The 24,533-nt window shown below is 57.3% G+C and overlaps 1 protein-coding gene across 1 annotated transcript; it reads left to right on the top strand.

Annotated features, from left to right (window-relative positions):
- Nucleotides 1–888: 888 nt before the first annotated feature.
- On the top strand, nt 889–14,951 carry INKA2 (inka box actin regulator 2). The gene is made up of 2 exons (XM_054176448.1): nt 889–1,033; nt 13,109–14,951. The coding sequence occupies exons 1-2, from the start codon at nt 998–1,000 to the stop codon at nt 14,087–14,089; spliced, it is 1,017 nt and encodes a 338-aa protein (XP_054032423.1). The 5' UTR covers nt 889–997; the 3' UTR covers nt 14,090–14,951.
- The last annotated feature ends 9,582 nt before the right edge of the window (nt 14,952–24,533 follow it).

Here is a 24,533-nt window from a genome sequence, read left to right as displayed (position 1 = left end):
ATTCTTTAGAGTGAGGCTGGGGAAACACGGGCACAGGGAGGTTGTGGATGCTCCCTCCCTGGAGGTATTCAAGGCCAGGTTGGATGAGGCCTTGAGCAAGCTGGGCTGGTGGGAGGTGTCCCTGCCCGTGGCAGGGGAGTTGGAACTGGATGATCTTTTAGGTCCTTTCCAATTCAACCCATTCTGATTCTTTGAATATCCCTCATGTCCAGGGAGTTTCCAGGGGTTTTAAACCTGTGCACAGGCTCCTCTCAGCCCAGGCACTGCTTCTGGACCACAGCCAGGACAAAACTGCTTCTGCTCTGGACATAAATCCATGCTAAGGATTTCCATCACCTCTTCCTTGCAGCTCTCTAACCCTGCGCTGCTCGACGAGGGCGGTTTGACAGCGGCATGGCCATGGGTGAAGGTCACTGCCTGCGGTCCTGCCACCAGCCGGGGGGGAGCTGGGACATGCCCCGGGGTGACAAAGCACTGCTGGACCAGGAGCGAACCATCCCGCAGCATTGCAGCCCTCGAGCAGAGCCTAGCGGGGAATCCGGCAGGGCAGGGCTCCGCTCGTTGCCGTGATTGAGGCCACGCCGGTTAATCCCCGGGGCGCTCCGCTCCCCGCACATCCCCGCGCAGCATCTCGGCCACAATAAACCCAACCCTCCAACTTCTCCGCACCTCCTCCCGCGGTCCCGGCCGCACCGAGCGCTGACTCGGCTCCGGCACCGCTTCAAGAACGCTCTCCTCGCCTGCCGCCTTTACCGGGACTCCCCTGCCCGGGGTGGGGGGCAGCGGCCGCCCCCTTCCCCTCTCCACCGCTCAGCAGCCGCTCCGCAACCCCGCTCTGCACCGGCCCCCTCCTCCCTGGCCCTGCCCGGGCTGGGCTGGGCTGGGCTCTGCCCCCCCTCCCGGTGCCGCCCTCGGCTCCCCCCGGTCCCCCCGCCCGGCTGCCGTCCCCTCCCCGGGCGGGCGGAGCTGGCATGGCAGGGCCGCGCTGAGCCGGGCCATGGACCAGCACCTGCGGCGGCTCAGGCAGGAGCTGGTAAGGGGGCGGCGGAGACGGGGGGGTTCCCGCACACCCGGGGCTCGTCCCGCCGCGGCGGTGCCCAGAGCCCTTAGCTGGGGGAACGGCGGGACGGGAGCGGCGGGGCAAGGGGGGGGTCCCGGTTGCATCCAGCCGACCCTGCCCGGGGCTTTGGGCTGCTCGGGGGGCACCGGTGCGGTCGCCTGCGGGAGAGAAACACGGTGCTGGGCGCGGGGAGGGTGTCGGGGGTGTGCGGGGGGGGGGTGTTAGGGAGACGATGCCCGCAAAGATCAGAGATCAGAGGCATCTGCAGAGGTCTCTGGTGAGAGCAAGTTCAAGGGAACCAAAGCGATGCGAAGGGAGCGAGCGCCTGCCACTTCCACGGCTCGGGAATACTTCTGCGGGAGCGGGGACCCATTGTCATGAACCCCCGCGCCTCCCCAGCCCGCACAGCCCTAAACCTCACCCACTCGACTTGCCGGGGCTTGTCCGCCGGCCCCGGGAGCTGCCGGTACACGGGGCTCGCTGCGGGGGGGGTGGAAGAACCGACACGTCCCAGAACGGGGCTCCGGCGCCAGGCAGGGCTGGGGAGGGCTGCGGGGGTTCAGACAGAGAGAGGAGGAGAACAAAAGGGGAGAAGGAGGCAGGGCAGACACGGGTGCCTGAAGTTTCTGGATGCGCAGAAGCTTCCCGCTGTGGGGCTTCGTGGGAGGGATGTTGGTGTTGGTGCAAAGCGGAGTCGCGCCGAATGGGTTCACACGCGGCATTGCCATCCTGCCCCCGGTGCAGGAGCAGCGTTTGAGTCATGACAGAGACACAAGAAGTTAGAGCTCTGCCAGGGCAGGGAGCTGTGCCAGGGCAGGGTCCGGATGCGCTGCTGCCTGGAGGTGGCTGCGAGCTGCAGAGAGCTACCTGAAAGGAAGGGTTTGGTTTCTTCTCTCAAGTACTAATGATTGGACAAGAGGAAATGGCCTCAAATTGCACCAGGGGAGGTTTAGGTTGGCTCTCAGGAGTAATTTCTTCCCTGCAGGAGTGCTCAGGCTTTGGAACAGGCTGCCCAGGGAGGTGGTGGAGTCCCCATCCCTGGAGGGGTTCAAAAAAGCTGTAGGCATGGCACTTGGGGCCATGGTTTAGTGGTCATGGTGGTGTTGGGTTGATGGTTGGACTCGATGCTCTCAGAGGGCTTTTCCAACCTTAATGATTCTGTGAAACACAGTTTTGGGCAGCAGCACTTTGCCCTGACCACATCTGGCAGCAAACAGTGGCATGGAATCTGCCAGGGTCACCAGCAAGCCCCCAGCAAACAGAGGAGCTGAAGGAGGAACTAAAGCAGAGGGAAGTGCTGGAGCTGGGTGTGATGGGTGGACTGCAAACCGTGAGCCAGGCTGTGTGCAGTGTAACCTGGGAGGTCTTCAAAGGCATTGGAAGGTCAGATGGGCCCAAAGGGGGAGTCACTTTCACAAGAGCATCCTAAGCATAAAGCTCCTAAGCCTTTAGCAGTTCAGTAGCACAGAGTTTTGTGTGTAAATCCCACCCCACCACATTTTTGATACTAAAAGTTAAAAACTCACTTCAACAACAGCTTCCCAGGCTGCCTGAGCACAGTGTGGGAGCTGGCAGCACAGGCATGCCAGGACAGCCCTGGGGTGACAGCTAGAGGGATCCTCAGCTTTACAGCACCCATCAGAAACAGCCCCTAGCAGCAGCAGCAGCAGCTTCGTGAGCTGCAGGTTGCATTCAGCAGAGGGTAGGATTGAATTGCCCCTGTGCTCAGCACTGCTGAGGCCACACCTTGAGTCCTGTGTCCAGTTCTGGGACCCTCAGCTTAGGAAAGATGTTGAGATGCTGGAAGGTGTCCAGAGAAGGGCAACAAAGCTGGGGAGGGGTCTGGGGCACAGCCCTGGGAGGAGAGGCTGAGGGAGCTGGGGTTGCTTAGCCTGCAGAAGAGGAGGCTCAGGGGAGACCTTCTTGCTCTCTCCAACTCCCTGAAGGGAGGTTGGAGCCAGGTGGGGGTTGGTCTCCTCTCCCAGGGAAGCAGCACCAGAACAAGAGGACACAGTCTCAAGCTGTGCCAGGGGAGGTTTAGGCTGGATGTTAGGAAGAAATTCTTCACAGAGAGAGATTGGCCATTGGAATGTGCTGCCCAGGGAGGTGTTTAGGAAGTGCCTGGATAAGGCACTTGGTGCCATGGTTTAGTTGATTAGATGGTGCTGGGTGCTATTCTATTCTATTCTATTCTACTCTATTCTATTTTGTTCTCTTCTGTCCTGTTCTAAACACAGAATCATGAATTGTTTTGGTTGGAAAAGACCTCCACTATCATTGACTGAGCACCATGGCCATGTCCCCGAGTGCCATGTCCACACATTTCTTGAACCCCTCTAGGGATAGTGACTCCACCACCTCCCTGGGCAGCCTATTCCAATCCCTGACCACTCATACAGCAGGGAAATTGTTCCTCATCTCCAACCTAAACCTCCCCTGGCACCATTTCAGGCCACTTCTTCTCATTCCCTGGTGGTAGGGAGAAGAGACTGATCCCCACCTCACTCCAGCCTCCTTTCAGGGAGGTGTAGAGAGCAAGGAGGTTGTAGAGAGCAGTGGAAACAGCCATTACTGATATCCTGAGCAATAACAGCTTTAAAGATCAATACTTTCCAGATAGGCTGGAACTAGAGCATATTATTGATGTTTCTTTAAAGGGCAGCAGGCAGCACCACAGACAGCTGGGACCATCTGCATTGAGTGGTGAGTGGGAACTGAACCTCTTGACCCTGCTGCCTTTCCACTTTCTTCATTACTGGGCAGGTCATGCCTGCAGACAGAAAAATGCACCAGAACCAAGAGTCATGCAGCAGGAATGGTGGGAAGGACTTGGGCAGATGGAGGCAATGAGCCACCCCCTGTGCAGCTAAAGGGGAGCCCAGGGCACCACTGCAGATTGGGAGGCACCGTGGTACGCAGGGAGCAGCTCTGGTTGGATGGGAGGGCCTCTGAGCAGGTGTCCTGCAGGGAAGTTCTGCAAACCTGCCCTCTGAGGAGCCAGGCTTGCCGAGCTGGCCAGTGTGCCACCTGAGCTAGGGGCCACGAGCCGGCAGAGGTTTCATTTGCCTCGGTGCGAAGCGCCGCAGCCTTGGGCTGTTCAGAGGAAGGGATGTTCTCAGAGGGGAGCAGATGTTGGCACAGCTCCCTGTTCCCAAGGAAGAGTTATCTCCAAGTGCAACTCTATCCCTCACCAGGGTGGGATGGGAGTTTTCCAGCTCCCATTTCTCTTCCTCCTGCTTTGTGTTCTGCCGTTGCAGTAGTGGTGTGCTTGGCTGGGGCCGCCGCTGTGCCCCAGCGTTTCGACACAGCCCCGCACTGAGATCACTCTTGGCTTTGCCAGGCAAGTCATGGGCTGAGCGTGGGTCTGGGCGTGCTCACACCGGCCCTCACCTCCGGGAAAGCTCTGCCAGGGCTCCCAGGGACGAATCTGAGCCCTTGCAGTCAATGGGAGCTCTCCTCTCCCCCGTCCCATGCTTGCCGTTGTAAGCTGATCGCTGCTGGCATGTGTGGTGTCCCTTTGATTGGAATCCATTCAGAAGCTTCCACAGGCAAATGCTTCCGAGCCAGGAGAGCCTCAGCTGACACAGCCATTCATCCCCATGGGATGGGGGCAGCTCTGCTGGCAGCTGATGGCTGCTCCAGGATCCTCAGCTTGACACCAGCCTCTGGAGGAGCTGTGCCAGCTCTCTGCACCTCCCTCTGCGTGTAGCAAATACAGGGGGACCTTGTTCACCTTCTCTGGAAAACCCCTGGAGATGTGTGGATGCAGAGTGGGCCATGAGAATGTGCAGTGCTGGTTTGTAGGCCTGCAGCAAGGTCACAGAGTGCCAGCTTGGAAGGGACCCCAAGGATCATCTGGGCCAACCTTTCTGGGTGATGCTGGAGCTGGACAGAGCTGGTGCAGCAGCCTGGCAAGCTGAGTCTGAAAACTGCCCAGTGTAGGAGGCTCCACTGCTTCCCTTGGGAGATGATTCCAATCTCTGACTGTTCTCATGGGGAAGAATTTTCTTCTGGATCCCAATGGGAATCTCCCCAGCAGTAACTTGTCCCCACCACCCCTCACCTTTTGCATGGGACTCTTTGTACAAAGGGAGTCTCCATGCTCCTGGCAGCCTCCCTTTCTGCCCTGATCCATGGCAGTGAGGTTTCCCCTCAGCCTCCTCACGGCTGAACAAACCCAGCTCTGTCAGCCTGTCCTCACATGGCAGAGCTGCCAGGCCTCTGAACATTCTCGTGGCCCTTCCCTGGATGCTTTCCAGCCTGTCCACATCACTTTTTTGTGTGTGTGTGTACAGCAGGGTCCAAAAGTTGCCCTTCCCCACTCCTGTATCAGTCCTCCACCTGGCAGCTGGGAAGAGTGCCCCTGAGGGGGTGAATCCACCCTTAACCACCATTTATCCCCCAGCCCCAAACTCCTCTTGGCTTTTATCAGCTGGGATGGCAGCCTGCAGCCAGCCTTCTGAGGCACAGAAATATGATGTCTGCTAGCAGAATGTTATCTCAGCTGAAAGATGAGATTGGACAAGAATTGTCTTGCTGGGGGATTAGCAGAGGGGAGTTTTGTTTCCGTGCCTCACGCTGCAGATGGCATTGCCTCCCTGGGCTGGGACACGGGGATTGGGGCTGGTTAGACACAGCCACAGCAGTGGCCATGCCCTGGGACTCTGGGCCTGGGCTTTCCAGGCTCTTCTGACCTAAGAATAAATCACTTGTTATCCAGCTGGGGACTGGTGAGGCCATGGGGGCTGATTTATCTTAGAATCACAGAGTTGTCAGGGCTGGAAGGGACCTCAAGGCTCAGCCAGTCCCAACCCCCCTGCCATGGGCAGGGACACCTCACACTACAGCAGGTTGCTCACAGCCACCTCCAGCCTGGCTGCAAAAACCTCCAGGGGTGAGGCTTCCACCACCTCCCTGGGCAGCCTGTGCCAGGCTCTCACCACCCCATGGGGAAGAACTTCTTCCTAACATCCAGTCTGAATCTACTCATTTCTAGTTTTGCTCCATCCCCCCCAGTCCTATCACTCCCTGACACCCTCAAAAGTCCCTCCCCAGCTTTCTTGTAGCCTCCTTCAGATCCTGGAAGGCCACAATTAGGTCTCCTGGGAGCCTTCTCTTCTCCAGACTGAAGAACCCCAACTCTCTCAGTCTGTCCTCAGAGCAGAGCAGCTCCAGCCCTCTGCTCCTCCTCGTGGCCCTTCTCTGGACACCTTCCAGCACCTCCAGATCCTTCCTATAATAGAGGCTCCAGAACTGGACACAGAGCTCCAGCTGTGGGCTCAGCAGAGCAGAACAGAGGGGGAGAATCCCCTTCCTGGCCCTGCTGGCTCTGCTTCACTTACTGCAGCCCAGGTTCTGCTTGGCTTTCTGGGCTGCAAGTGCTCACTGCTGGCTCCTGTTGAGCTTCTCATCCATCAGCTTGCACTTGGGGCTTGGGTGGCAGTAGCTGGTGAGGGGTCACAGTCAAGCCAGCTCGAGTTGTAACTTTACTGTGTGTGGTTTGGTCTTTCCTGAGGAATCTGGGATGCTTCTGGGGTTTTTCTTGCCCTTTTATCACCCCCTCTTTCCAGGAGGAAAAGCATTCAAGTAGGTATTTAAACCAAGCCTCCCCACTCTGGCTTGACCTTCTGAATGCTCTCCTTGCTCATTCCTACTAAATGCATCGAGTTATTACCCAGTTTGATGGAGTCTGGCTCCCTTCTTACATTAATTTCTGTCCTGGTAGATGATGTTTCTTGCTATGAATATCTTGCAGGAAGGGAACATTTGGTCTGAGTGAAAAATACAGCCAGTGGTTTTAACCTTTGTCTCACACTTGGGTCCTATTCTGGTGGCTTTTGTGGTGCTCCAGGAGTCTGATCCTGGCCTGCATCAGGAAGAGTGTGGCCAGCAGGAGCAGGGAGGTCATTGTGCCCTGTGCTCAGCACTGCTGAGGCCACACCTTGAGTCCTGTGTCCAGTTCTGGTCTCCTCAGGTCAGGAAAGATGTTGAGATGCTGGAAGGTGTCCAGAGAAGGGCAACAAAGCTGGGGAGGGGTCTGGAGCACAGCCCTGTGAGGAGAGGCTGAGGGAGCTGGGGTTGCTTAGCCTGCAGAAGAGGAGGCTCAGGGGAGACCTTCTTGCTCTCTGCATCTCCCTGGAGGGAGGTTGTAGCCAGGTGGGGGTTGGTCTCTTCTCCCAGGCACCCAGCACCAGAACAAGAGGACAAAGTCTCAAGCTGTGCCAGGGGAGGTTTAGGCTGGAGGTGAGGAGAAAGTTCTTGCCAGGGAGAGTTGTTAGCCATTGGGATGTGCTGCCCAGGGAGGTGGTGGAGTCCCCATCCCTGGAGGTGTTGAAGAGGGGATTGGATGTGGCACTTGGTGCCATGGTTTAGTCATGAGCTCTGTGGTGCCAGGTTGGACTTGATGAGCTTTGAGGTCTCTTCCAACCTTGGTGATTCTATGACTCCTGAAGAGTCCTAAACCTGATCTAGTTGGAGGTGTCCCTGTCCACTGCAGAGGGCTTGGCCAAGATGACCTTCGAGGATCCCTTCCAGCCCTGTGTGATGCTGTGAAGATCCTGGTGGCTTTTTTTAGACTCCTAGCTCCCCATTTTGAGGAATGGTCAAGACCAGATCCCTCCCCAGTGAAGCAGAGCTTTGGTTGGAAGCTAGCCCATAACCATCATCTGTACACTGAGGAGTGAGGTCTCCCTCCTCCATGGGCTGTGAGCAGAAGTCTGAAGGCTGGAGCTGGTTCTGGTCCATTTGTTTCCTGCTTGTAGAGAACTGGTTTGCTAATTTGCCTGTAAAGGCAGCAAGTGTGCATGGGAAGCAGAGAACATCATCATCATCATCACAATGGAAAGGAAGGGGACTGAGTAAGGAGGGTCTCCCATGGATAACATCTGTTTAAGATCTATTCAAGCTATTGGGGAAGAGGCTTTGGGAAAGCCTCAGCATCCTTCCTCCTTCAGATGGTTTGTGAGCTCACACTTAACGTCCTCATTTATGCCTTAAATGCTCAGGGAGGAGAAGAGGCATAAGAGAGGCTTCAAATTCCTGGGATAAAATGCAAGGACAAAAAGCTGGCAGTCCTGGGAGCAGCTGGCAAGGGGGAAGAAGAGGAAGGGGCAGCACCAGGCTGGAGGGCAGCTCTGTGAACCAGGCAGGGTGCCCCAAAGAGTTCTGCCCAGCCACAACTGCAGGCTTGCTGAAGATTAATCTAGTTAGTGACCCAAAGGGAAACACAGACACAATATGAGCAGCTCAGCAGTTCTAAAATAATTTTGGCCTCTATTATGTCATCCTCTTTAAATACCAATTGTTTGGTGCTGGCTCTGTTGCCTGTCAGCACTATTATTGCAAACTGCTCTTTGCCATTTGTCCTTTCCTGTCCTCAGAGCAATAGCTTCCTCTCTGTTGCTTTCTTCCACCTACAAGCTGGACATCTGTCTTCCTCCTCATTACAACAAACAGGCTCTCAGCTCTTCTTCTCACTCCCTGTGCTCAGCTGAGAGTCCTGCTGTGCTCAAGGGGTTTTTTTTCCTTCTCTCCCCTCAGCATCACCAAAGCTGCTGCAGGTCTGGAGAAGCCCCAGATGTGCAGCCAGGCTGGAAGGGCACAGAGAGGAGCTGCATCCTGAGAACTGGTGAATGTGGGTGCAAACAGGATGCAAGCATCACTTCCCAAAGTGGGGGGGGGGGGGGAAAAAAGGTCCTTACTAACCTGGGAAGTGGGAAGTGAGAAGTGAAATCTCCCTTCTGTGTCATCTCAGGTGTTTGGGTTGGGGGTTATAACATGCCGGTGGCTGCAGAGGATGTTCCTTGGGGCCAGCTGTCCTCCTGCTGTGTTAATCAGGGCTGGGGGGGGAGGGAGGGGGTCACTGATTTATTAACTGTGTAAACCAATTGTGGTCACAGTTGTGGGAATTAGTATTTTGAGGAAATCAGTGAAAAGGCTCAGTTTAGGCAGTGGCTGAGCCCTGTGCTGCACAGGGTGGGAGATTTCCAGTGTCAAAACCCCCTCTGCAGCTGAACTCTGCCAGTCCTGCAAGATGCTCACTGCTTGTTGGGTTTATTTCTCCCCCTTCACAGTGAATATCTCTTGGTGAGCACTTGGGAGTGCTTGAGAAGCATGGAATGGTTTGGGTTGGAAAAGCCCTCTGAGGTCATTCAGTCCAAGCAGCAACCCAGCACCACCATGGCCCCGGGTGCCATGGCCACACATTCCTTACACACCTCCAGGGATGGGGACTCCACTACCTCCCTGGTGACACCCAGAGACCTTGAAATGCTGCTGTATTTGTGCACCTGGAGCAGAGACCTGCAGGTACCAGAGGGCAGGGTGTTGCTGTTTGCAGCAGATGCTGTTTCCCCTGCACTCAGCTCTGCAGCACAACTGAGCAGGGGGCAGGTTCAGCAGCAGGTTAGGGACTGGGGCAGGTTCAGCAGCAGGTTAGGGACTGGGGCAGGTTCAGCAGCAGGTTTGGGACTGGGGCAGGTTCAGCAGCAGGTTAGGGACTGGGGCAGGTTCAGCAGCAGGTTAGGGACTGGGGCAGGTTCAGCAGCAGGTTAGGGACTGGGGCAGGTTCAGCAGCAGGTTTGGGACTGGGGCAGGTTCAGCAGCAGGTTTGGGACTGGGGCAGGTTCAGCAGCAGGTTTGGGACTGGGGCAGGTTCAGCAGCAGGTTTGGGACTGAGGCAGGTTCAGCAGCAGGTTTGGGATTGGGGCAGGTTCAGCAGCAGGTTTGGGACTGAGGCAGATTTCAGCAGCAGGTTAGGGACTGGGGCAGGTTCAGCAGCAGGTTTGGGACTGGGGCAGGTTCAGCAGCAGGTTAGGGATTGGGGCAGATTTCAGCAGCAGGTTTGGGATTCCCAGCTCACAGCCATGCAGAAGGCAGAACATCTCCTGATGCCCCATGGTGGGCAGCTTACATAATGCCACTTGCATAACCCCAGCAAGCACAGGCATGGGCTCTCTCCATGCCACATGAAGGCTCTCTGGGGTTTTGTGCCACATTCACGCTCTGTTTAAAGCTGCTCTGGAGTTCCTCACAGATTCCAGCTCCTTCTGCATGCAGCTTGTGGGCACAGAGCCAGTGGGGATGCCAGGGTTGACCCTGCAGCCTCAAGGTTCCTTCTCCTTGCAGCTGGAGCATCTGCTTCACTTCCAGCCCTGTCTCCTGGGTTGCTCCCCGAAACTGCTTGGTCCTCTAGCAGCCCTCAACCTCAAACCTTTGCCAGGGTGGTGGTGTCTCTTCTGTGGGAGGTTGCTCCTCTTCTGGAGAGTCTCAAGAGAAGCCAGGCTGAACTTAGGAGAACTGAGATCTACTTGGCAAAGAGGAGAGAGTTGCTGTTAGACACTGGGGAGGAAACTTCTCTTTTGAATACTCTTAATTACCACAGGGTAATTACCAGTGGATGAAATCCAAGCCCCTGCAGACTGTTTGGTCACCAGTCAGTGACTTCACTTTGGGCTGGGTTTCACTCATTTTTCATGTTTAGAGAAGACTGAACAGATCCCATGAAGAGCAAAAGATAAGGGGGGGGAGGGGAAGATTTTTTGCTTCATTGCACAACCCAAAGCTTTTGCAGCGTTTGTAAGCAGACTTAAAAGCCTCAGGGTCTTTAAATCTCTCTTGCTGATGGTGGGATTCACATTGCCAGAGGGAGAGTCCAGAGGGCAGGATTTGTCCCACCTTCAAAGGTCTCTCAAACTGGACAGACAAGTCCTGTCCCCAAAGCCCCCTGTTTCTCCCCCTCTGCTGCAAGGGAGGCAGCTCAGCCCAGCCTGGCCACGAGGGAAGGAGCTTCCAGACCTTGCAGTCACTCCTAGGAATGCATTTCCACAGCTGAAAACATCTCCACTCCTGCTCCAGTGGCTCAGGCTCCCCAGGCTGGGGCTGGTGCCAGGTTTTGCAGAACCAGCTCCTTTGTTTGGAAGGAAAAGTGATGGAGCCTGAGCTGGCGGGGCTCAGGTCTCCTCTTGCCGGGCAGGGGGGGATGAGCCTGTGATCGACGACCATGCCAGTGCTGCCCAGGAAACGCTGCTGCCTGGGTGGATGAGGCAGCAGTTGCCAGGATGCCACCCATCACGAGGTGGGGGTTAATTGAATCAACGAGGTGAGGAGCAGAGCCTCCCTGCACAGGCAGGGTTTGATCAGCCCAGTGGTTCCCGCAGGACCCCGGTCACTCCCTGCTGGGTGATTACAGCCCCGTGCTGGCCAGGGGATTTGGTGGCAGTGGCCAATGAGGGCACAAGCCGGCTCCAAATCCAGCTTTTTGCAAAGCCCCAGATAAAAGAGACTTCCATTAATAAGGCAAGGAAGGTTAGGAGGAGAAGCCTTGCAGCCAATCTGGAGAGGTAAGGTGATAGTGGTGTCTGAGGCGTGGGGAACATATGGCCAGGCTTCGGGATGGGAAGCCCAGGAGCTCCCCTGCTCTCTAAGTGGGGCTTGGTTTGCATGTCTGCAGAAGTGGAGGGGTTTTGTGGTGTGGGAGAAGCAGCTAGCTGCAGACACTTGCTAGTGGAGTCAGAAGCTGAAGAGAGATTTCTGTGTCCTCCTAGCTCCTGTGCTCGGCCCAGGCAGGGCAGCAGTTTCTTGGGAGTGAAGCTCTCCAAAAAGAAAGAAAAGAAATCCAGCCCTGCAACCTGCTGGCTGGTTTTAGGGTCTGGGTTTTGCAATGGGGTCAGAAGCGCTGAGGAGCTTTGGAGCTCTGCTCCTGGAGAGGAATCCTTGCAAAGGATCTGATTTCTTTTGGTGGCTGCTCTTTGTCAGCGGGCAGAGGCAGGTGCAGGAGTGGGAAGAGAGCAGGGAGTTGAGCTGCCTGAGTTAGAACAAAGGGGATGGAAACCCAGCGAAGCCTGAGAATGTGAAGCTGAGCCTAACCTGGGGGATCCTTTTTCACCCTCAGTTTGGGATCTATTGCTGTCCAAAACCCTGTGCCAAGCCTTTCTAAGGTGTTTCTGACAGCGTGGGCTAAAGCTCTGCCTAGACAGTGGTAATCTGCAAACCACCTTGCTCTAATGTGACAGGTCTTCTCCTCCAGCCCTGACAGCCCCTGCTGCTCTGCCCCTTCCCCTTCCCATTCCTCCTCCCCAGCCCTGCTGAAGGGAAAAAAAACCCCACAGATCCAAGTGGCAGCTGTTGGCAAGTGGAGCCCAGTTGGTTTATGATGCCACTTGGGGAATATGAGCCAGATCCTACACAGGAGAGAGAGAGAGAGAGAGAGAGCAACAGAGGGAAAGAGAAGAGGCGGGGTGGGGGGGGGGAGGTTTCGAAGCCCTGGAAAATAACTTGCCTATTTTAAGACTAATATTGAGAGTTAAACCTTCATAGCAAGGTCCAGGGATAAAGCAGAACCGCTGCTAAAGGTCCTGGCTCAGGAACCCAAGGGCTTGCTGGTTTCGTGTGAGTAATTCCGGAGTTTGTTGGTCGGTTTGTGCCTGATCTCAAGTGCATTGAATTGACTCTGATGGTCCTCCGCTGAGAGGTGCTTGTAGCGAGGCTATTAAGATCGGGAGGGGGGTGGGGGGCATCTTCCCCAGGAGCAGTGGGAGTCTCGGTGGGGTTGGTTTGAATTTGCTTTAGCGCTGGGCTGAAGAAGCCGGGACTCGGCGGCAGGCACTTGTGCTCATTGTTCTGGCTCGTGATTTCAGTTAGTTCCAGGGCACAAAAGACACAAAAGCAGAAGAATATGCTAAAACTGGCGGCAGCCAGAGCCATTCATACTTCTGCACCTTGGGTTTCTGCCAAGCAATTAATGGAAACTCAAACTACTTAGTTTTATTGGCAGGTCAAAAACATAAAAGATCCAATCCAATCCATTCCAATCCAATCCAGTCCCCTCCTCCTGTCAGCTCCTCTTGTTCCCAGAGGGGAAACTCCTAGAGACAGCTAAGAAAAACCCCACTGCTGTTCCCACCAAGTGGCTGGGGGCCAGGTAGGATGGCTCTGAAGTGCAGTGGGCAGAGGGAGGTGATGCTCGCCAAGCTGCTGAGCCCCCGGGGCAGGGTTTTCTTGCCCTCTCCTGGGGACACTGACTCCCTGTCTGCTTCCTTCCCTCCGCAGCTCTCCATGAAGGAGGTCGGGGACGGGCTGCAGGAGCAGATGAACTGCATGATGGGTGCGCTGCAGGAGCTGAAACTCCTGCAGGTGCAGACGGCTCTGGAGCAGTTGGACATCTCGGGGAGCCGCCGCACCGTTGCTGGCACCGAGCAGCAGCAGTGCTGCTGGGGCGGCGGAGCCCTGCCCGGCGCCCTGCCGGAGCCGCGGCTGCGCGGGGCGGTGCCGGCGCAGGAGCGCAGCCCCGCGTCCCTCGCGTGTGCCCGGCCACGGCCAGAGGCTTCGTCCCGTCCTGCCGCGCTCCTGGAGAGCGGCCCCCCCGCCAGGGACACCCCCTCCTCCTTCGGGAGCCTCTGCAGTGAGAACGTTTGCCACCCTACAGGACCTTCCTCCCCCTGGAGCAGAGCCGAGCGCAGCCGCCCGCGGAGCCAGGGCACGGCGGGGGGGTGGGCAGCCTGCCAGGAGTGCCCAGGCTGCGAGGATGGCCACGACTGGACCTCCTCCCTCATGTCCCAGAGCAGGAACCGGCAGCCGCTGGTCTTGGGGGATAACATCTTTGCAGACTTGGTGGGGAACTGGTTGGATCTGCCCGAGCTGGACAAGAAGGGGGAGAAGAGCGAGGCCTCCCTGTCCTTGAGCAGGTCCCAGGAGCTCTGCAGGAAGTTCTCCCTCACAGCCAACATCTTCAAGAAGTTCCTGAGGAGCGTCCGGCCGGACCGGGACAGGCTTCTCAAGGAGAAGCCTTGCTGGCTTCCACCCGAGGACAAACAGCCTGCAATCTCTAAGAGACCCAAAAAGATGAACAAACTCAAGGGCACATTTTACTTCCCCCTTCATGGCAGCATCCAGAACCATCACAGCAAAGCTGAGAGGTGCCCAAAGGCGGAAAGCAACAGTGAGAGACCCAAAACTGGCCCCAGGAAGGTCCCCGACGCCATGGACTACTCCCAGTCTGGGTTTGACATCAACACAGCTGTCTGGGTCTGAGGCTGTCCACATTTCACTGCTCTGCTTGAGCACAGCTCCCACCAGAGAGGAGCTGGAGTCTGCACACAGCTCTTCAGGAGACCCCTGAGCTCCACCTGGACTGAGCTGAGGAATCCTCTGCAAAGCCTGCTGTGGACCTCAGCCACCTGCCAGTGGCATCTTCTGCAGAGCTGCAGCCCCCTGGGGGGTGGCTTTTGGGGACTGGTATTTGCTAAAGGGGTGAGTGGGGTGTCAGGGATAGGCAGCCCCTGGAGCATGGCCTGGGGGGAGCCTCTCCAGGCCCATTCCATCATCTCAAGTGAAAGGTTGGAGCAGATGACCCTTGGGGCCCCTTCCAAGCTGCCATTCTGTGGGAGCTCCCCGAGTGTGCAAGTACAGCTCCAGTGTTTGGATCAAAACCTGTCCCTGCTCCTGTGCCCTTGAACCTCTTGGCTTCTGACCCACTTTGAAGCCTCGTACCTGGAGCTCTTCTTTCAGTTGGAAGGACTGAGTCTGGATGTCTAGGGCTGGAGCAGTTCCAAGCTGGGGGTGGGGAGCCCCAGCTTTGCTGCCCTTCAGCCGTGTGTTGCCTCCCAGTTGCACTCCCAGCACCTCTCCTTCCCCTGCCAGTTAAACCAGTAGGACACAAAGCTCTGGTCGTGGAAGTCTGTGACCTCAGTGGGTTTTTTTCCTCCCTCTCCCAGTGCCCTTGTCCCCACCCCAGGTCACAGCAGATGCAGCATTGCAAAAGCTGCTGGTTGGAGTTGCTCCGAGACACAGAGTTGCAGCAGACCTTGTTTGTTGTTGTTTCCTGTTGTGTACAAACCTCCTCTGGGCACAACCAGCCTCACCTCTCCCACACTTACCAATAAAGTCTCCTCAGTCTCCATCCACCCTGGGACCATCTCCATCCACCCTGGGCTCACCCTCAATGCTGCTCTGCCGCGGTGCAGAAGTGTTGGGGGTCTTTTGGGGAGGGGGTTGCAGGAAAGGTTTGGTTGGTAGGGTTGGAGCTGAGGGCACGTGTGGGTTGTGTCAGCCTGTTCCCAGCTGGGATTGAGGAGTCTGGGGGGCAGCCAGGGGAGTTTCCATGCCAGGAGAGCCTATAAATCACAGCAGGGAGAAGAGCTGCAGCCAGAGGTCCCTGCCAGGGTCCCAGCACTGCTCTGGAGGCACATCTCACTGTGGTTCATGCATATCCCTGAGAGCCTTCAGGGAACACTCCCAACATCCATCTTCCTCCCCCAGCACAGGGAAGGGCAGATCAGGGAATGGTTTGGGTCAGAAAAGACCTTTCAGGTCATCCAGCCCAACCATTCTGTGACTCCCCCGAGGCTGGGGCTAAACCATGGCCCTCAGCACTGCATCTCTGAGGCTTTGAAACACCTCCAGGGGTGGGAATTCAACCACTGTGTTTCACTTCTGGGGACAGTGAGAAGGGACCAGTGTTTGGGGAGAAACTGCTGCTGAGGGAAGGGCCTTGGAGCTGTGGTCATTGAGGGGAACGAGGCCACCCCAGGGCCATTCAGGTCCTGCCACTGGTCCCTTCTCACTGTGAGGAGAGGCTGAGGGAGCTGGGGTTGCTTAGCCTGCAGAAGAGGAGGCTCAGGGGAGACCTTCTTGCTCTCTCCAACTCCCTGAAGGGAGGTTGTAGCCAGGTGGGGGTTGGTCTCTTCTCCCAGGCAAGCAGCAGCAGAACAAGAGGACACAGTCTCAAGCTGTGCCAGGGGAGGTTTAGGCTGGAGGTGAGGAGAAAGTTCTTCCCAGAGAGAGTTGTTAGCCATTGGGATGTGCTGCCCAGGGAGGTGGTGGAGTCCCCATCCCTGGAGGTGTTCAAGAGGGGATTGGATGTGGCACTTGGTGCCATGGTTTAGTCATGATCTCTGTGCTGCCAGGTTGGACTTGGTGATCTTTGAGGTCTCTTCCAGCCTTTATGAGTCTATGATCTGAAAGGTCTTTTCCAACCCAAACCATTCTGTGATCAAGGCAAGTCCCCAGCAGCTCTGTGAGCCCCTGTCTGAAGGGGCACAGAGCCCATCCCTGGAGCTGCAGAGGAGGGGGGAGCTGCCCTGGGGGCTGGGGCTGGCCCCCACTGCCATCAGCTGGGAGTCACCCGATGCCTGCTGTGGCCCAGGCTTGGGTTGCAAGAACCTGTTGCACTCACTCCCAGCTGAGGAAGGGCTCATGTCCCAGCAGCAGCAGGCCTGGGGTGTTTTTATCCAGGCCATTCTATTCCTGCTGGAGCCTCCCAAGCCAGAGGCCAGTGGAGCAGAGGCATGGGGAGGGATGATTATTTTTTTTCTTTGCCTTGCAAATTAAATATAGGCACAAGAGAAGCCCTGCTTGTGCCCATACAAGGAGAGGAGCAGGTCAGCCTCTGAGAGCTATGCCCAGTGCTCTGCTCAGCACTTCTGCAGGAACCTGAGCTGCCAGCAAGCTTTTGTTTTCCCTCCCCTGCAGGCTTTAGGTCTGGCTGTTTTCTGCCGCCTTCATTCCTCTAAACACCACAAGGCTGCTTCTAAAGCAGTTTGTTTTCCTCCTCTCTTATCAATAGCTCATCCTGTGCCCTCCCAGCTGCCCCCAGCCTTTCCATGGGGTCAGCAAAGGGGGGAAGGAGCTTTCTACCAGCAGCAGCACAAGAGACCAGCAGCTTTTTCTGCACCAGCCTCAGTCCCTGCGCAGCACAACCTCACCCTAGGGCTGCCCAGGCACACCCCAGGGGACCCAGCCCACAGCCAGGCTGGCACAGCAGTGGGGGGCATGGAGAGAGGCACCGTGGGGGGTGGAGAGAGGCTGTGGGGAGCTGAGCAGCCACACCGGGAGGTTTTGAAGCTTCTCACATTGCCCTCAGCAGTGTGGTGGGGAGCAGGACAGGAGCAGGGCTGAGCATGGTGGGGCAGGGACATGGGCATGGCCAGGGGCATGGCCACAGCGACACTTCGGCCAAGAGCTGAAGGTACATCGGGTGCACTGCGGCAGGTGGCCTCTGCACGGCCATGGAAACTTCCCCGTGCAGGACATGGGGAAGTCTGGAGCCCGAAATGCACAGTGGGAACCTAGTCAGTGGGAGAAGTGCTTGCTGGGGACTTGGCACCCCCATTCACCCTCTGCAGAGGCTGTGCAGCCCAGGGCTTCACCCCCCCAAGCCCCCTCTGCCAGCACACGAGGCCCCTGGCAGCGCCGCATCCCTCAGGCAGCAGCTGTCGCTGCCCCCCTCGCTGGGGTCTCACCAGGAGCCCAGGGGCAGCTTTTCTCTTGAGAACAAACACTTCTGGCCCCTGCACTGCCGACAGCTGCCCTGGCCCATGGGCAGCACCAGGTCACCCTGGCCCGTGCCCGCCCCGGGAAACCGCTCCAAGAGCAGCTGCTGAGCCCAGCCTTATCCGTCCCCTCATTGTCTCCAGCTCACACAGCAGGGGCAGTTCTTGGCCCCAGCTGCCACCCACGTGTTCCTTTCCCACCCACAATCAGCACTGGCAAGCCCATGCCTGTTCCCACCCCATTCCCTATCAGCAGGGTCAGAGCCCGTGTGGGGTCCCCACCCCCCAGCATCCCCCAACTGCTCCCTGCAGCTGCTGGTGAGCTGAGTGCTCAGCTCTGGGGACAAGGAAGGTGAGCACTCAGCTTTGGGCACAAGGAAGGATGGACCCTGCCTAGGACAATGGGGGTGGTGGTGTCTGGGGGTGGCTTCATGTCTTCTGCTCTCAAAGGAGCAGCCCCCCCAGCACGCAGGGCACGGTGCAGCTGACTGACTGCCCAGCATAGCTCCAGATGGATTTCTGTCCTCTCTGCTTCCTCAGTGGATCTTCAGAGGATGTTTTGCATCACAATTGAGATATTTTCTGGTTTTCCCAGGCTGCTTGCAGGGCCAGATTCAGGGTGATGGTTTCCCAGGCTGCTTGCAGGGACAGCTTCAGGGTGATGGTTTCCCAGGCTGCTTGCAGGGACAGCTTCAGGGTGATGATTTCCCAGGCTGCTTGCAGGGCCAGATTCAGGGTGATGATTTCCCAGGCTGCTTGCAGGGACAGCTTCAGGGTGATGGTTTCCCAGGCTGCTTGCAGGGCCAGATTCAGGGTGATGGTTTCCCAGGCTGCTTGCAGGGACAGCTTCAGGGTGATGATTTCCCAGGCTGCTTGCAGGGCCAGATTCAGAGTGATGACTTTTTTTTCCCCAGGGTGTTTCAGTGGGACCTGAGCCTCAGACCCTTGAAAGCTGCAAGTAAAAGCAGCTGGATCCCAAAAGGGCTTTAAAATAAATAAAGAAAGGCAATCTTTAATAACTATTCTTTAAGGGGGCATTGAAATCAAGGCTATCAGCCAAGCCAGACATCCTCCAGAGCAGGAGCTGCTAATGGAGCAGGGGAGGGTTTGTGAATTGCATTCCACTTCTCCAGGGACTTTTCCTGAAATTATAATGGCTTTTTCTCCTCTTTTATTCCCCCCCCTCCCCCCCCCCCCCCCCCCCCGTTATTAAGTATGAAACCCACCTAATTAACACAATGACAGCCTTTAATGAGGCCCTGGCTGCTCTCTGCAGCTCTGAGAGGGGTGGTGAGTTGAGCAGGCACAGGACAAGCTGTGCAGAAACCTCCCTGCCCCATGGAAGGCAAAGGAAGCTTCAGCTCTCAGATGGAAGAGAAACCTCTGCCCCTGGGGTCTGCTAAGCCTGGGTGGGATCAAACACACTGGAGTTCATTAGATGCCAATAATGGTCACCCAGGCACTGGGGATGGAGAAACTGGCACTCAACTGCTGCTCACTGTGCACCTGGCACTGGCAGAGGGGAGCAGGCTGGGGATGGTGCCAGCTCTGCCTCTGCAGAATGATCTGGGCTGGAAAATTCACCACCACCAGTTTGGGTGGGCAGGAGGAAGGGGAAGGTTGGAGGGGGAAGGTGTTTGGTGGGTTTGGTGCTTGCAAGATCCCCATTCTGCTGGGGGTGGCCAGGCTCCTGCTTGGCCAAGGGCTGCATGAGCAGCACAGCTCCTGCACAGCTCCTGCTCACCCAGGGCTGCATGAGCAGCACAGCTCCTGCACAGCTCCTGCTCACCCAGGGCTGCATGAGCAGCACAGCTCCTGCACAGCTCCTGCACAGCTCCTGCTCACCCAGGGCTGCATGAGCAGCACAGCTCCTGCACAGCTCCTGCTCACCAAGGGCTGCATGAGCAGCACAGCTCCTGCACAGCTCCTGCACAGCTCCTGCTCACCAAGGGCTGCATGAGCAGCACAGCTCCTGCACAGCTCCTGCTCACCCAGGGCTGCATGAGCAGCACAGCTCCTGCACAGCTCCTGCTCACCCAGGGCTGCATGAGCAGCACAGCTCCTGCACAGCTCCTGCACAGCTCCTGCTCACCCAGGGCTGCATGAGCAGCACAGCTCCTGCACAGCTCCTGCTCACCAAGGGCTGCATGAGCAGCACAGCTCCTGCACAGCTCCTGCACAGCTCCTGCTCACCAAGGGCTGCATGAGCAGCACAGCTCCTGCACAGCTCCTGCTCACCAAGGGCTGCATGAGGAGCAGAGCCCAGCCCCCTCCACACCCCCTGTCTGTGCCACTGCCAAGCAGATCCAGCTCCCCTGTAAGGCAGAGATGCTGGAGCTGCCCCACACGGCTTAGCCTACAGAGAGGATTTGCTCTGCTCATCACCAAGAGTGCTTTTCCTGGAGCTGCTCCTCACTCTGTTCCCCCCCTCCAGGCTCTCCCTCCCCACCAGTGCTGACACCCCAGATGGCCTCCAGAAGGCTTCAAATGTGCCTGTAATTAAAGAGCCTTGATTTTCAAACCCATTTCACAGCTTATTCTCCTGACAATGAGATGGAGCTTCTTAGGCTAATGCTGGGCAAGAGGAAAGGCAAACACAGGCTGCCTGCTGCCCCTCCTGCTTTCCTCTCCCCCTGGCAGGAGGTTTATTTGCTGGGGCTGAGGAGCCCACGTGCTCTGCAAATCCACACTGCCGCTGAAGCCTCCCCGGGGCCAGTGCTCATCTTCCCCTCACGGCTGCTGGGCTCTGTCCCCGCTCCCCATCCCTGCTGAGGCACCCAACCAACCCAAAGGGCTCTGGCTAGAGGCTGAGCAAACCTCACAAGTTCCCCTCAGTCCCCCTGGTGCTGAGTCCAGCAGGAAAGAACCCAGCTGCCAGATCCTTGCTGAGCTCAGAGCCCGTTTTCCTCAAGCCCAGCACGGCTCTATCCGCTCCAGCACCTCCCAAACCACCTTCCTCCTATGTTTAATCAGCAGCAGAATCTCTCCCACTCCTTCAGGCAGCCTTTCTGGAACGTGGCCTCTGGCTCTGCAGAATGAGGCTCTGGTTTAGTTCTCTTCCCTTTTGTCCCAGGTTCATTGGTACCCACGTGGCATCTCCGGTGGAGTCCTCCTCCCCCTTCCAGCTGGCAGGGAGTCTCCTGCACCGGCTTTAAAGCATCAGCACAAAAGGCTTCTCTGCAACAATTTGCCTCAGCCAAGGCTGGGCTGTGGCAGGCCTTGGGGAGCACCCTCAGCTCTGCCCAGTCTCCCTGCTGGGGCTGAGTGTCCTCATCCTCCTCTCTGGCTGGTCCTGGCTGGGTGCTGGCCCTCTCCAGCGGCTTTCTCCCCTCCCTGGCTCTCAGGAGCGCTGCCTGCAGCGGTGGAGTTGAGCAAAGCCTCTGAGCAGGCTCAGATTTCTTTGCTTCCTCCAAGGAGGAGAGCGAGAGGGGGGAAATCAATACCCTGGGAAGAAGAAAGGGCTGAGCCTGTGTCACTCCTCACCTTGGGCAGGCTGGAGGTTAACTCAGGGAGCACACCCTGACATGCTCTAAATGCTCACTTAAACCCCACCAGAGCCAGCAGGACACAGGCTCCAGGCTCTGGAAAGGAAGCTGGGGGGGGTGGTGGTGGTGTCCCTGCTGCATCCTTTGCACCAAAGCCCACCCAGGACCCTCTGCCAGCACTGTGCAGAGGGAGCAGAGGGAGAGCAGCCTAGGGCTGCCTTTGCTCACCAGCCTTTGCCCACAGGGTGGCAGGGGGTGCCAGGGCAGGCAGAGGAGCCCCTTGGCAGAGAGCAGAGCTGGCTGCTGGTGGCTGCCAGCTTTACCACACAGCCTCCTGGCTGCCTCCGGCCCTGCTGTGCTTTCTGGGGGGCTTGAAGGGGGGCCCCACTGCTCAGATGACGATGGAGAGCTGCTCCCACATTCAGAGGCTGTGCCAGCAGCTCAGGCTGGACCTTCCCAGGGGGCTCCACTGCGTTCCCCACATCGGGCTGGAGCCAGCGGCGTGGCGTTCCCAGCCTGCCGCTAACGAACCTGACATCCTGTCGGCTTTAATTAGTCCCTTTGCTCTGGCAGTGACACAGCCTGGCTGGAGGCTGGCAGAGCGGGGGGGGGGCTGTCACCTCCCAGGGCTCTGCAGGCAGAGGGGAGCACCAGGAGCAGCCCCTGGGGCTGAGCTAAGCAGCTGCCCAATGGAGCAGTTGCTCTCTTTTCAAACGCATATGCTCACAGCAGCCTCCCTGTGCCTGCCTGGGGGAGCTGCAGGGGCACTCCAGGCCCTCACGTTGGCTTTGCTCTGTAACAATCTTTTGGGGCTGAACAAGCTCCTCAGAAGCCTGACTGGGTGTCTCCAGAGAGCAGGAACGTTGCAGAGTATCTTTCACCCCTGCTCCAGACCGAAGGCATTGCAGCACCTCATGCAGTGCACCACGAAATGAGGTCCCAGAGCTCAGCATCTTGCAGCAGTGTGGGCAGAGGGTGAGGCAGGCAGTGGTGAGACTGGCAGGGAGCAAGCTCCCTGTGCTCATAGAATCATAGAATTGTCAGGGTTGGAAGGGACCTCAAGGCTCAGCCAGCTCCAATCCCCTGCCATGGCCAGGGACACCTCACACTGCAGCAGGTTGCTCACAGCCACCTCCAGCCTGGCTGCAAACACCTCCAGGGGTGAGGCTTCCACCACCTCCCTGGGCAACCTGTGTCAGTCTCTCACCACCCTCATGGGGAACAACTTCTTCCTCACATCCAATCTCAATCTCCCCATTTCTAGTTTTGCTCCATCCCCCCCCAGGCCTATCTCTCCCTGACACCCTCAAAAGTCCCTCTTCAGCTTTCTTGTAGCCTCCTTCAGATCCTGGAAGGCCACAAGAAGGTCTCCTGGGAGCCTTCTCTTCTCCAGACTGCACAACCCCAACTCCCTCAGTCTGTCCTCTCAGCAGAGCAGCTCCAGCCCTCTGCTCGTCCTCGTGGCCCTTCTCTGGACACCTTCCAGCACCTCCAGATCCTTCCTGTAATAGGGGCTCCAGAACTGGTGACTCTGCTAACCCTGTCCAGCCCAACAGCTCTCCTGGCAGCCAGCACCAATGGCCAAGGCAGGCAGGAAAAGTGTCCTGGGGACTTGAGGGATCTCACCTCTCCCCCACCCTTGTGAGGCTGAGAGGAGCAGCTCCAGTTCCAGGAGCCATGGCCACCAACATCCCTGCAGAGCCCAAGGTATTCCCTTCCCCAGGGCCATGATCATGGAATGCTGAAGGTGCTCCTCATATTCTGGGGTGACTCAGCTGCAGCTGCCCTGAGCTACCTGCCCAGACCTTCTCCTCCTGGTCTCCCCATTCTGCTCCAGAGCAGTTACTGGGAGCTGGCACCCCCAGGCAGTCAGCCAGGCACTCCTGCAGGCAGCTGCCTGAGCTCCTGCTCATTGTGTGGAAACCTCCACGGGCAGCTCTGTGCTGAGCTTCCTGCACCCTGACTCCAGCTCTGCCTGCCAAAGGAGGGATCAGCTCCTCTGGGTTGCAAAGGGGATCTTTCCAGTCCCTGCTCACCTGTTTTTCAGCCCCCTCACTGGTGGGAGGTGCTGTTGGCAGTGTCTGAGCTCTTCCCAGGCTGTGCTGTTTGCCTTTTCTGAGGTGTCCCCTCAGATGGAGGGGAGCAAACCCTCTGCTTGCAGCTTGCAGCCACAGAGCCTTGGGAAATTCACTGGAGATGGGATGCACTGCCAGGAAAAGTGGAGCAGAACTCCTCCTGCTGCAGAGATTTATGATCCCTCTGAATCCCTCGGGGCTGGGCAGGATGAGCCACTCTCACCCTGCCTAAAAACCTGTGGTATGATTCCAACCCCCAGCAGTGATTCCTCCTCCTCCTCCTGTGCTCAGGAGCACTGCTACAGCCCAAAGCACTCCAGGACCTCTCACCTCCACCAGCCAAGCCCTGGGTGCAGGAGCAGCCCCAGGCTGCCAGCAGCAGGGTGGGGGGATGGTGACAGTGGCAGCACGGTGGTGAGAGCTCTGGCATCCCACCTGGGCAGGAGGGACCTCTGTGCCCCATGCTGAGGGGCTGAGGAGGAGGTGGTCCTGCCCTTGGTGTGGCAGGACCTCCTCCAGGAGAAGCTGGCACTGCTGCAGCACTCAGAGGTACATTTCCCCAGATCCCTAGCAGAGGGGATTATGTTCCCAGCAGGGGCTCAGGGTTGGGGGGGGGGGCAGGTTGGCATAATATGATTGCATGTGACAAGTGTAATTAGATGTGACACATCTTCCCAACATCACACTGCCCTGCAGCAGTACAAACAAGCTGAAAATGAAAGAGGAACAGAGAGAGCCACAGCCCTCTGCACATCACAGCTGGGGAAAAAAAGCCAAGCACCAAGTGAAGGACTGCTCAGTGCTTCCTCTGGGAGACAGCAAAGTCCTGAACACCACACTAGCAATGAATGATTTAGATGCCAGCCCTGCAGTGGGAGCCATCTGGCCAGATGCAGACCCTTAGCAGAGCCCCCTTGGAGTTAGCAGCAGGAGGAAGGAGCACAGAATCATAAATCAATAAGGTTGGAAGAGACCAAAAAGAGCATCAAGTCCAAGCTGGCACCCAACACCTCCTGGCTGACTAAACCATGGCACCAAGTGCCACATCCAATCCCCTCTTGAACACCTCCAGGGACAGGGACTCCACCACATCCCAGGACAGCACATTCCCATGGCCAATCTCTCTCTCTGGGAAGAACTCCTTCCTAACATCCAGCCTAAACCTCCCCTGGCACAGCTTGAGACTGTGTCCTCTTGTTCTGGTGCTGCTTGCCTGGGAGAAGAGACCAACCCCCTCCTGGCTACAACCTCCCTTCAGGGAGTTGGAGAGAGCAAGAAGGTCTCCCCTGAGCCTCCTCTTCTCCAGGCTAAGCAACCCCAGCTCCCTCAGCCTCTCCTCCCAGGGCTGTGCTCGAGGCCTCTCCCCAGCCTTGCTGCCCTTCTCTGAAGGGCAATGTGAACTTCCTGCTGGAGACAGGCTCCAGCCCCTGCCCTCAACCAGCAGAAAGGAACAGACATTCCTCCTGCTGGCACTTGGCTTCCCAAGCCGTTTAGTTTCCTCTGGGATTAGCACATGAAGCCTGCAGTGTCTGTGGAAATGGATATGTTGGTGAATTGATAGTTTTGGTCCAGGCTGATCCAGCCTCATCCTCACAGAATCTGGAGTCATAGAATGGGTTGGGTTGGAAGGGGCCTCAAGGCTCAG

The sequence above is a fragment of the Dryobates pubescens genome, chromosome 35, assembly GCF_014839835.1.
Source record: "Dryobates pubescens isolate bDryPub1 chromosome 35, bDryPub1.pri, whole genome shotgun sequence".
NCBI lineage: Eukaryota > Metazoa > Chordata > Aves > Piciformes > Picidae > Dryobates > Dryobates pubescens.
The sequence above is the reverse complement of the archived record's forward strand: the minus strand, read 5'-3'. Positions and strand labels throughout refer to the sequence as shown.

What these genes read in the sequence shown, in the direction of transcription:
- INKA2 (XM_054176448.1), top strand. Translation starts at nt 998, where the DNA reads ATGGACCAGCACCTGCGGCGGCTCAGGCAGGAGCTG. An exon ending in GGCGGCTCAGGCAGGAGCTG is followed by an intron (nt 1,034 to 13,108) that starts GTAAGGGGGCGG and finishes TTCCCTCCGCAG; the next exon opens with CTCTCCATGAAGGAGGTCGG.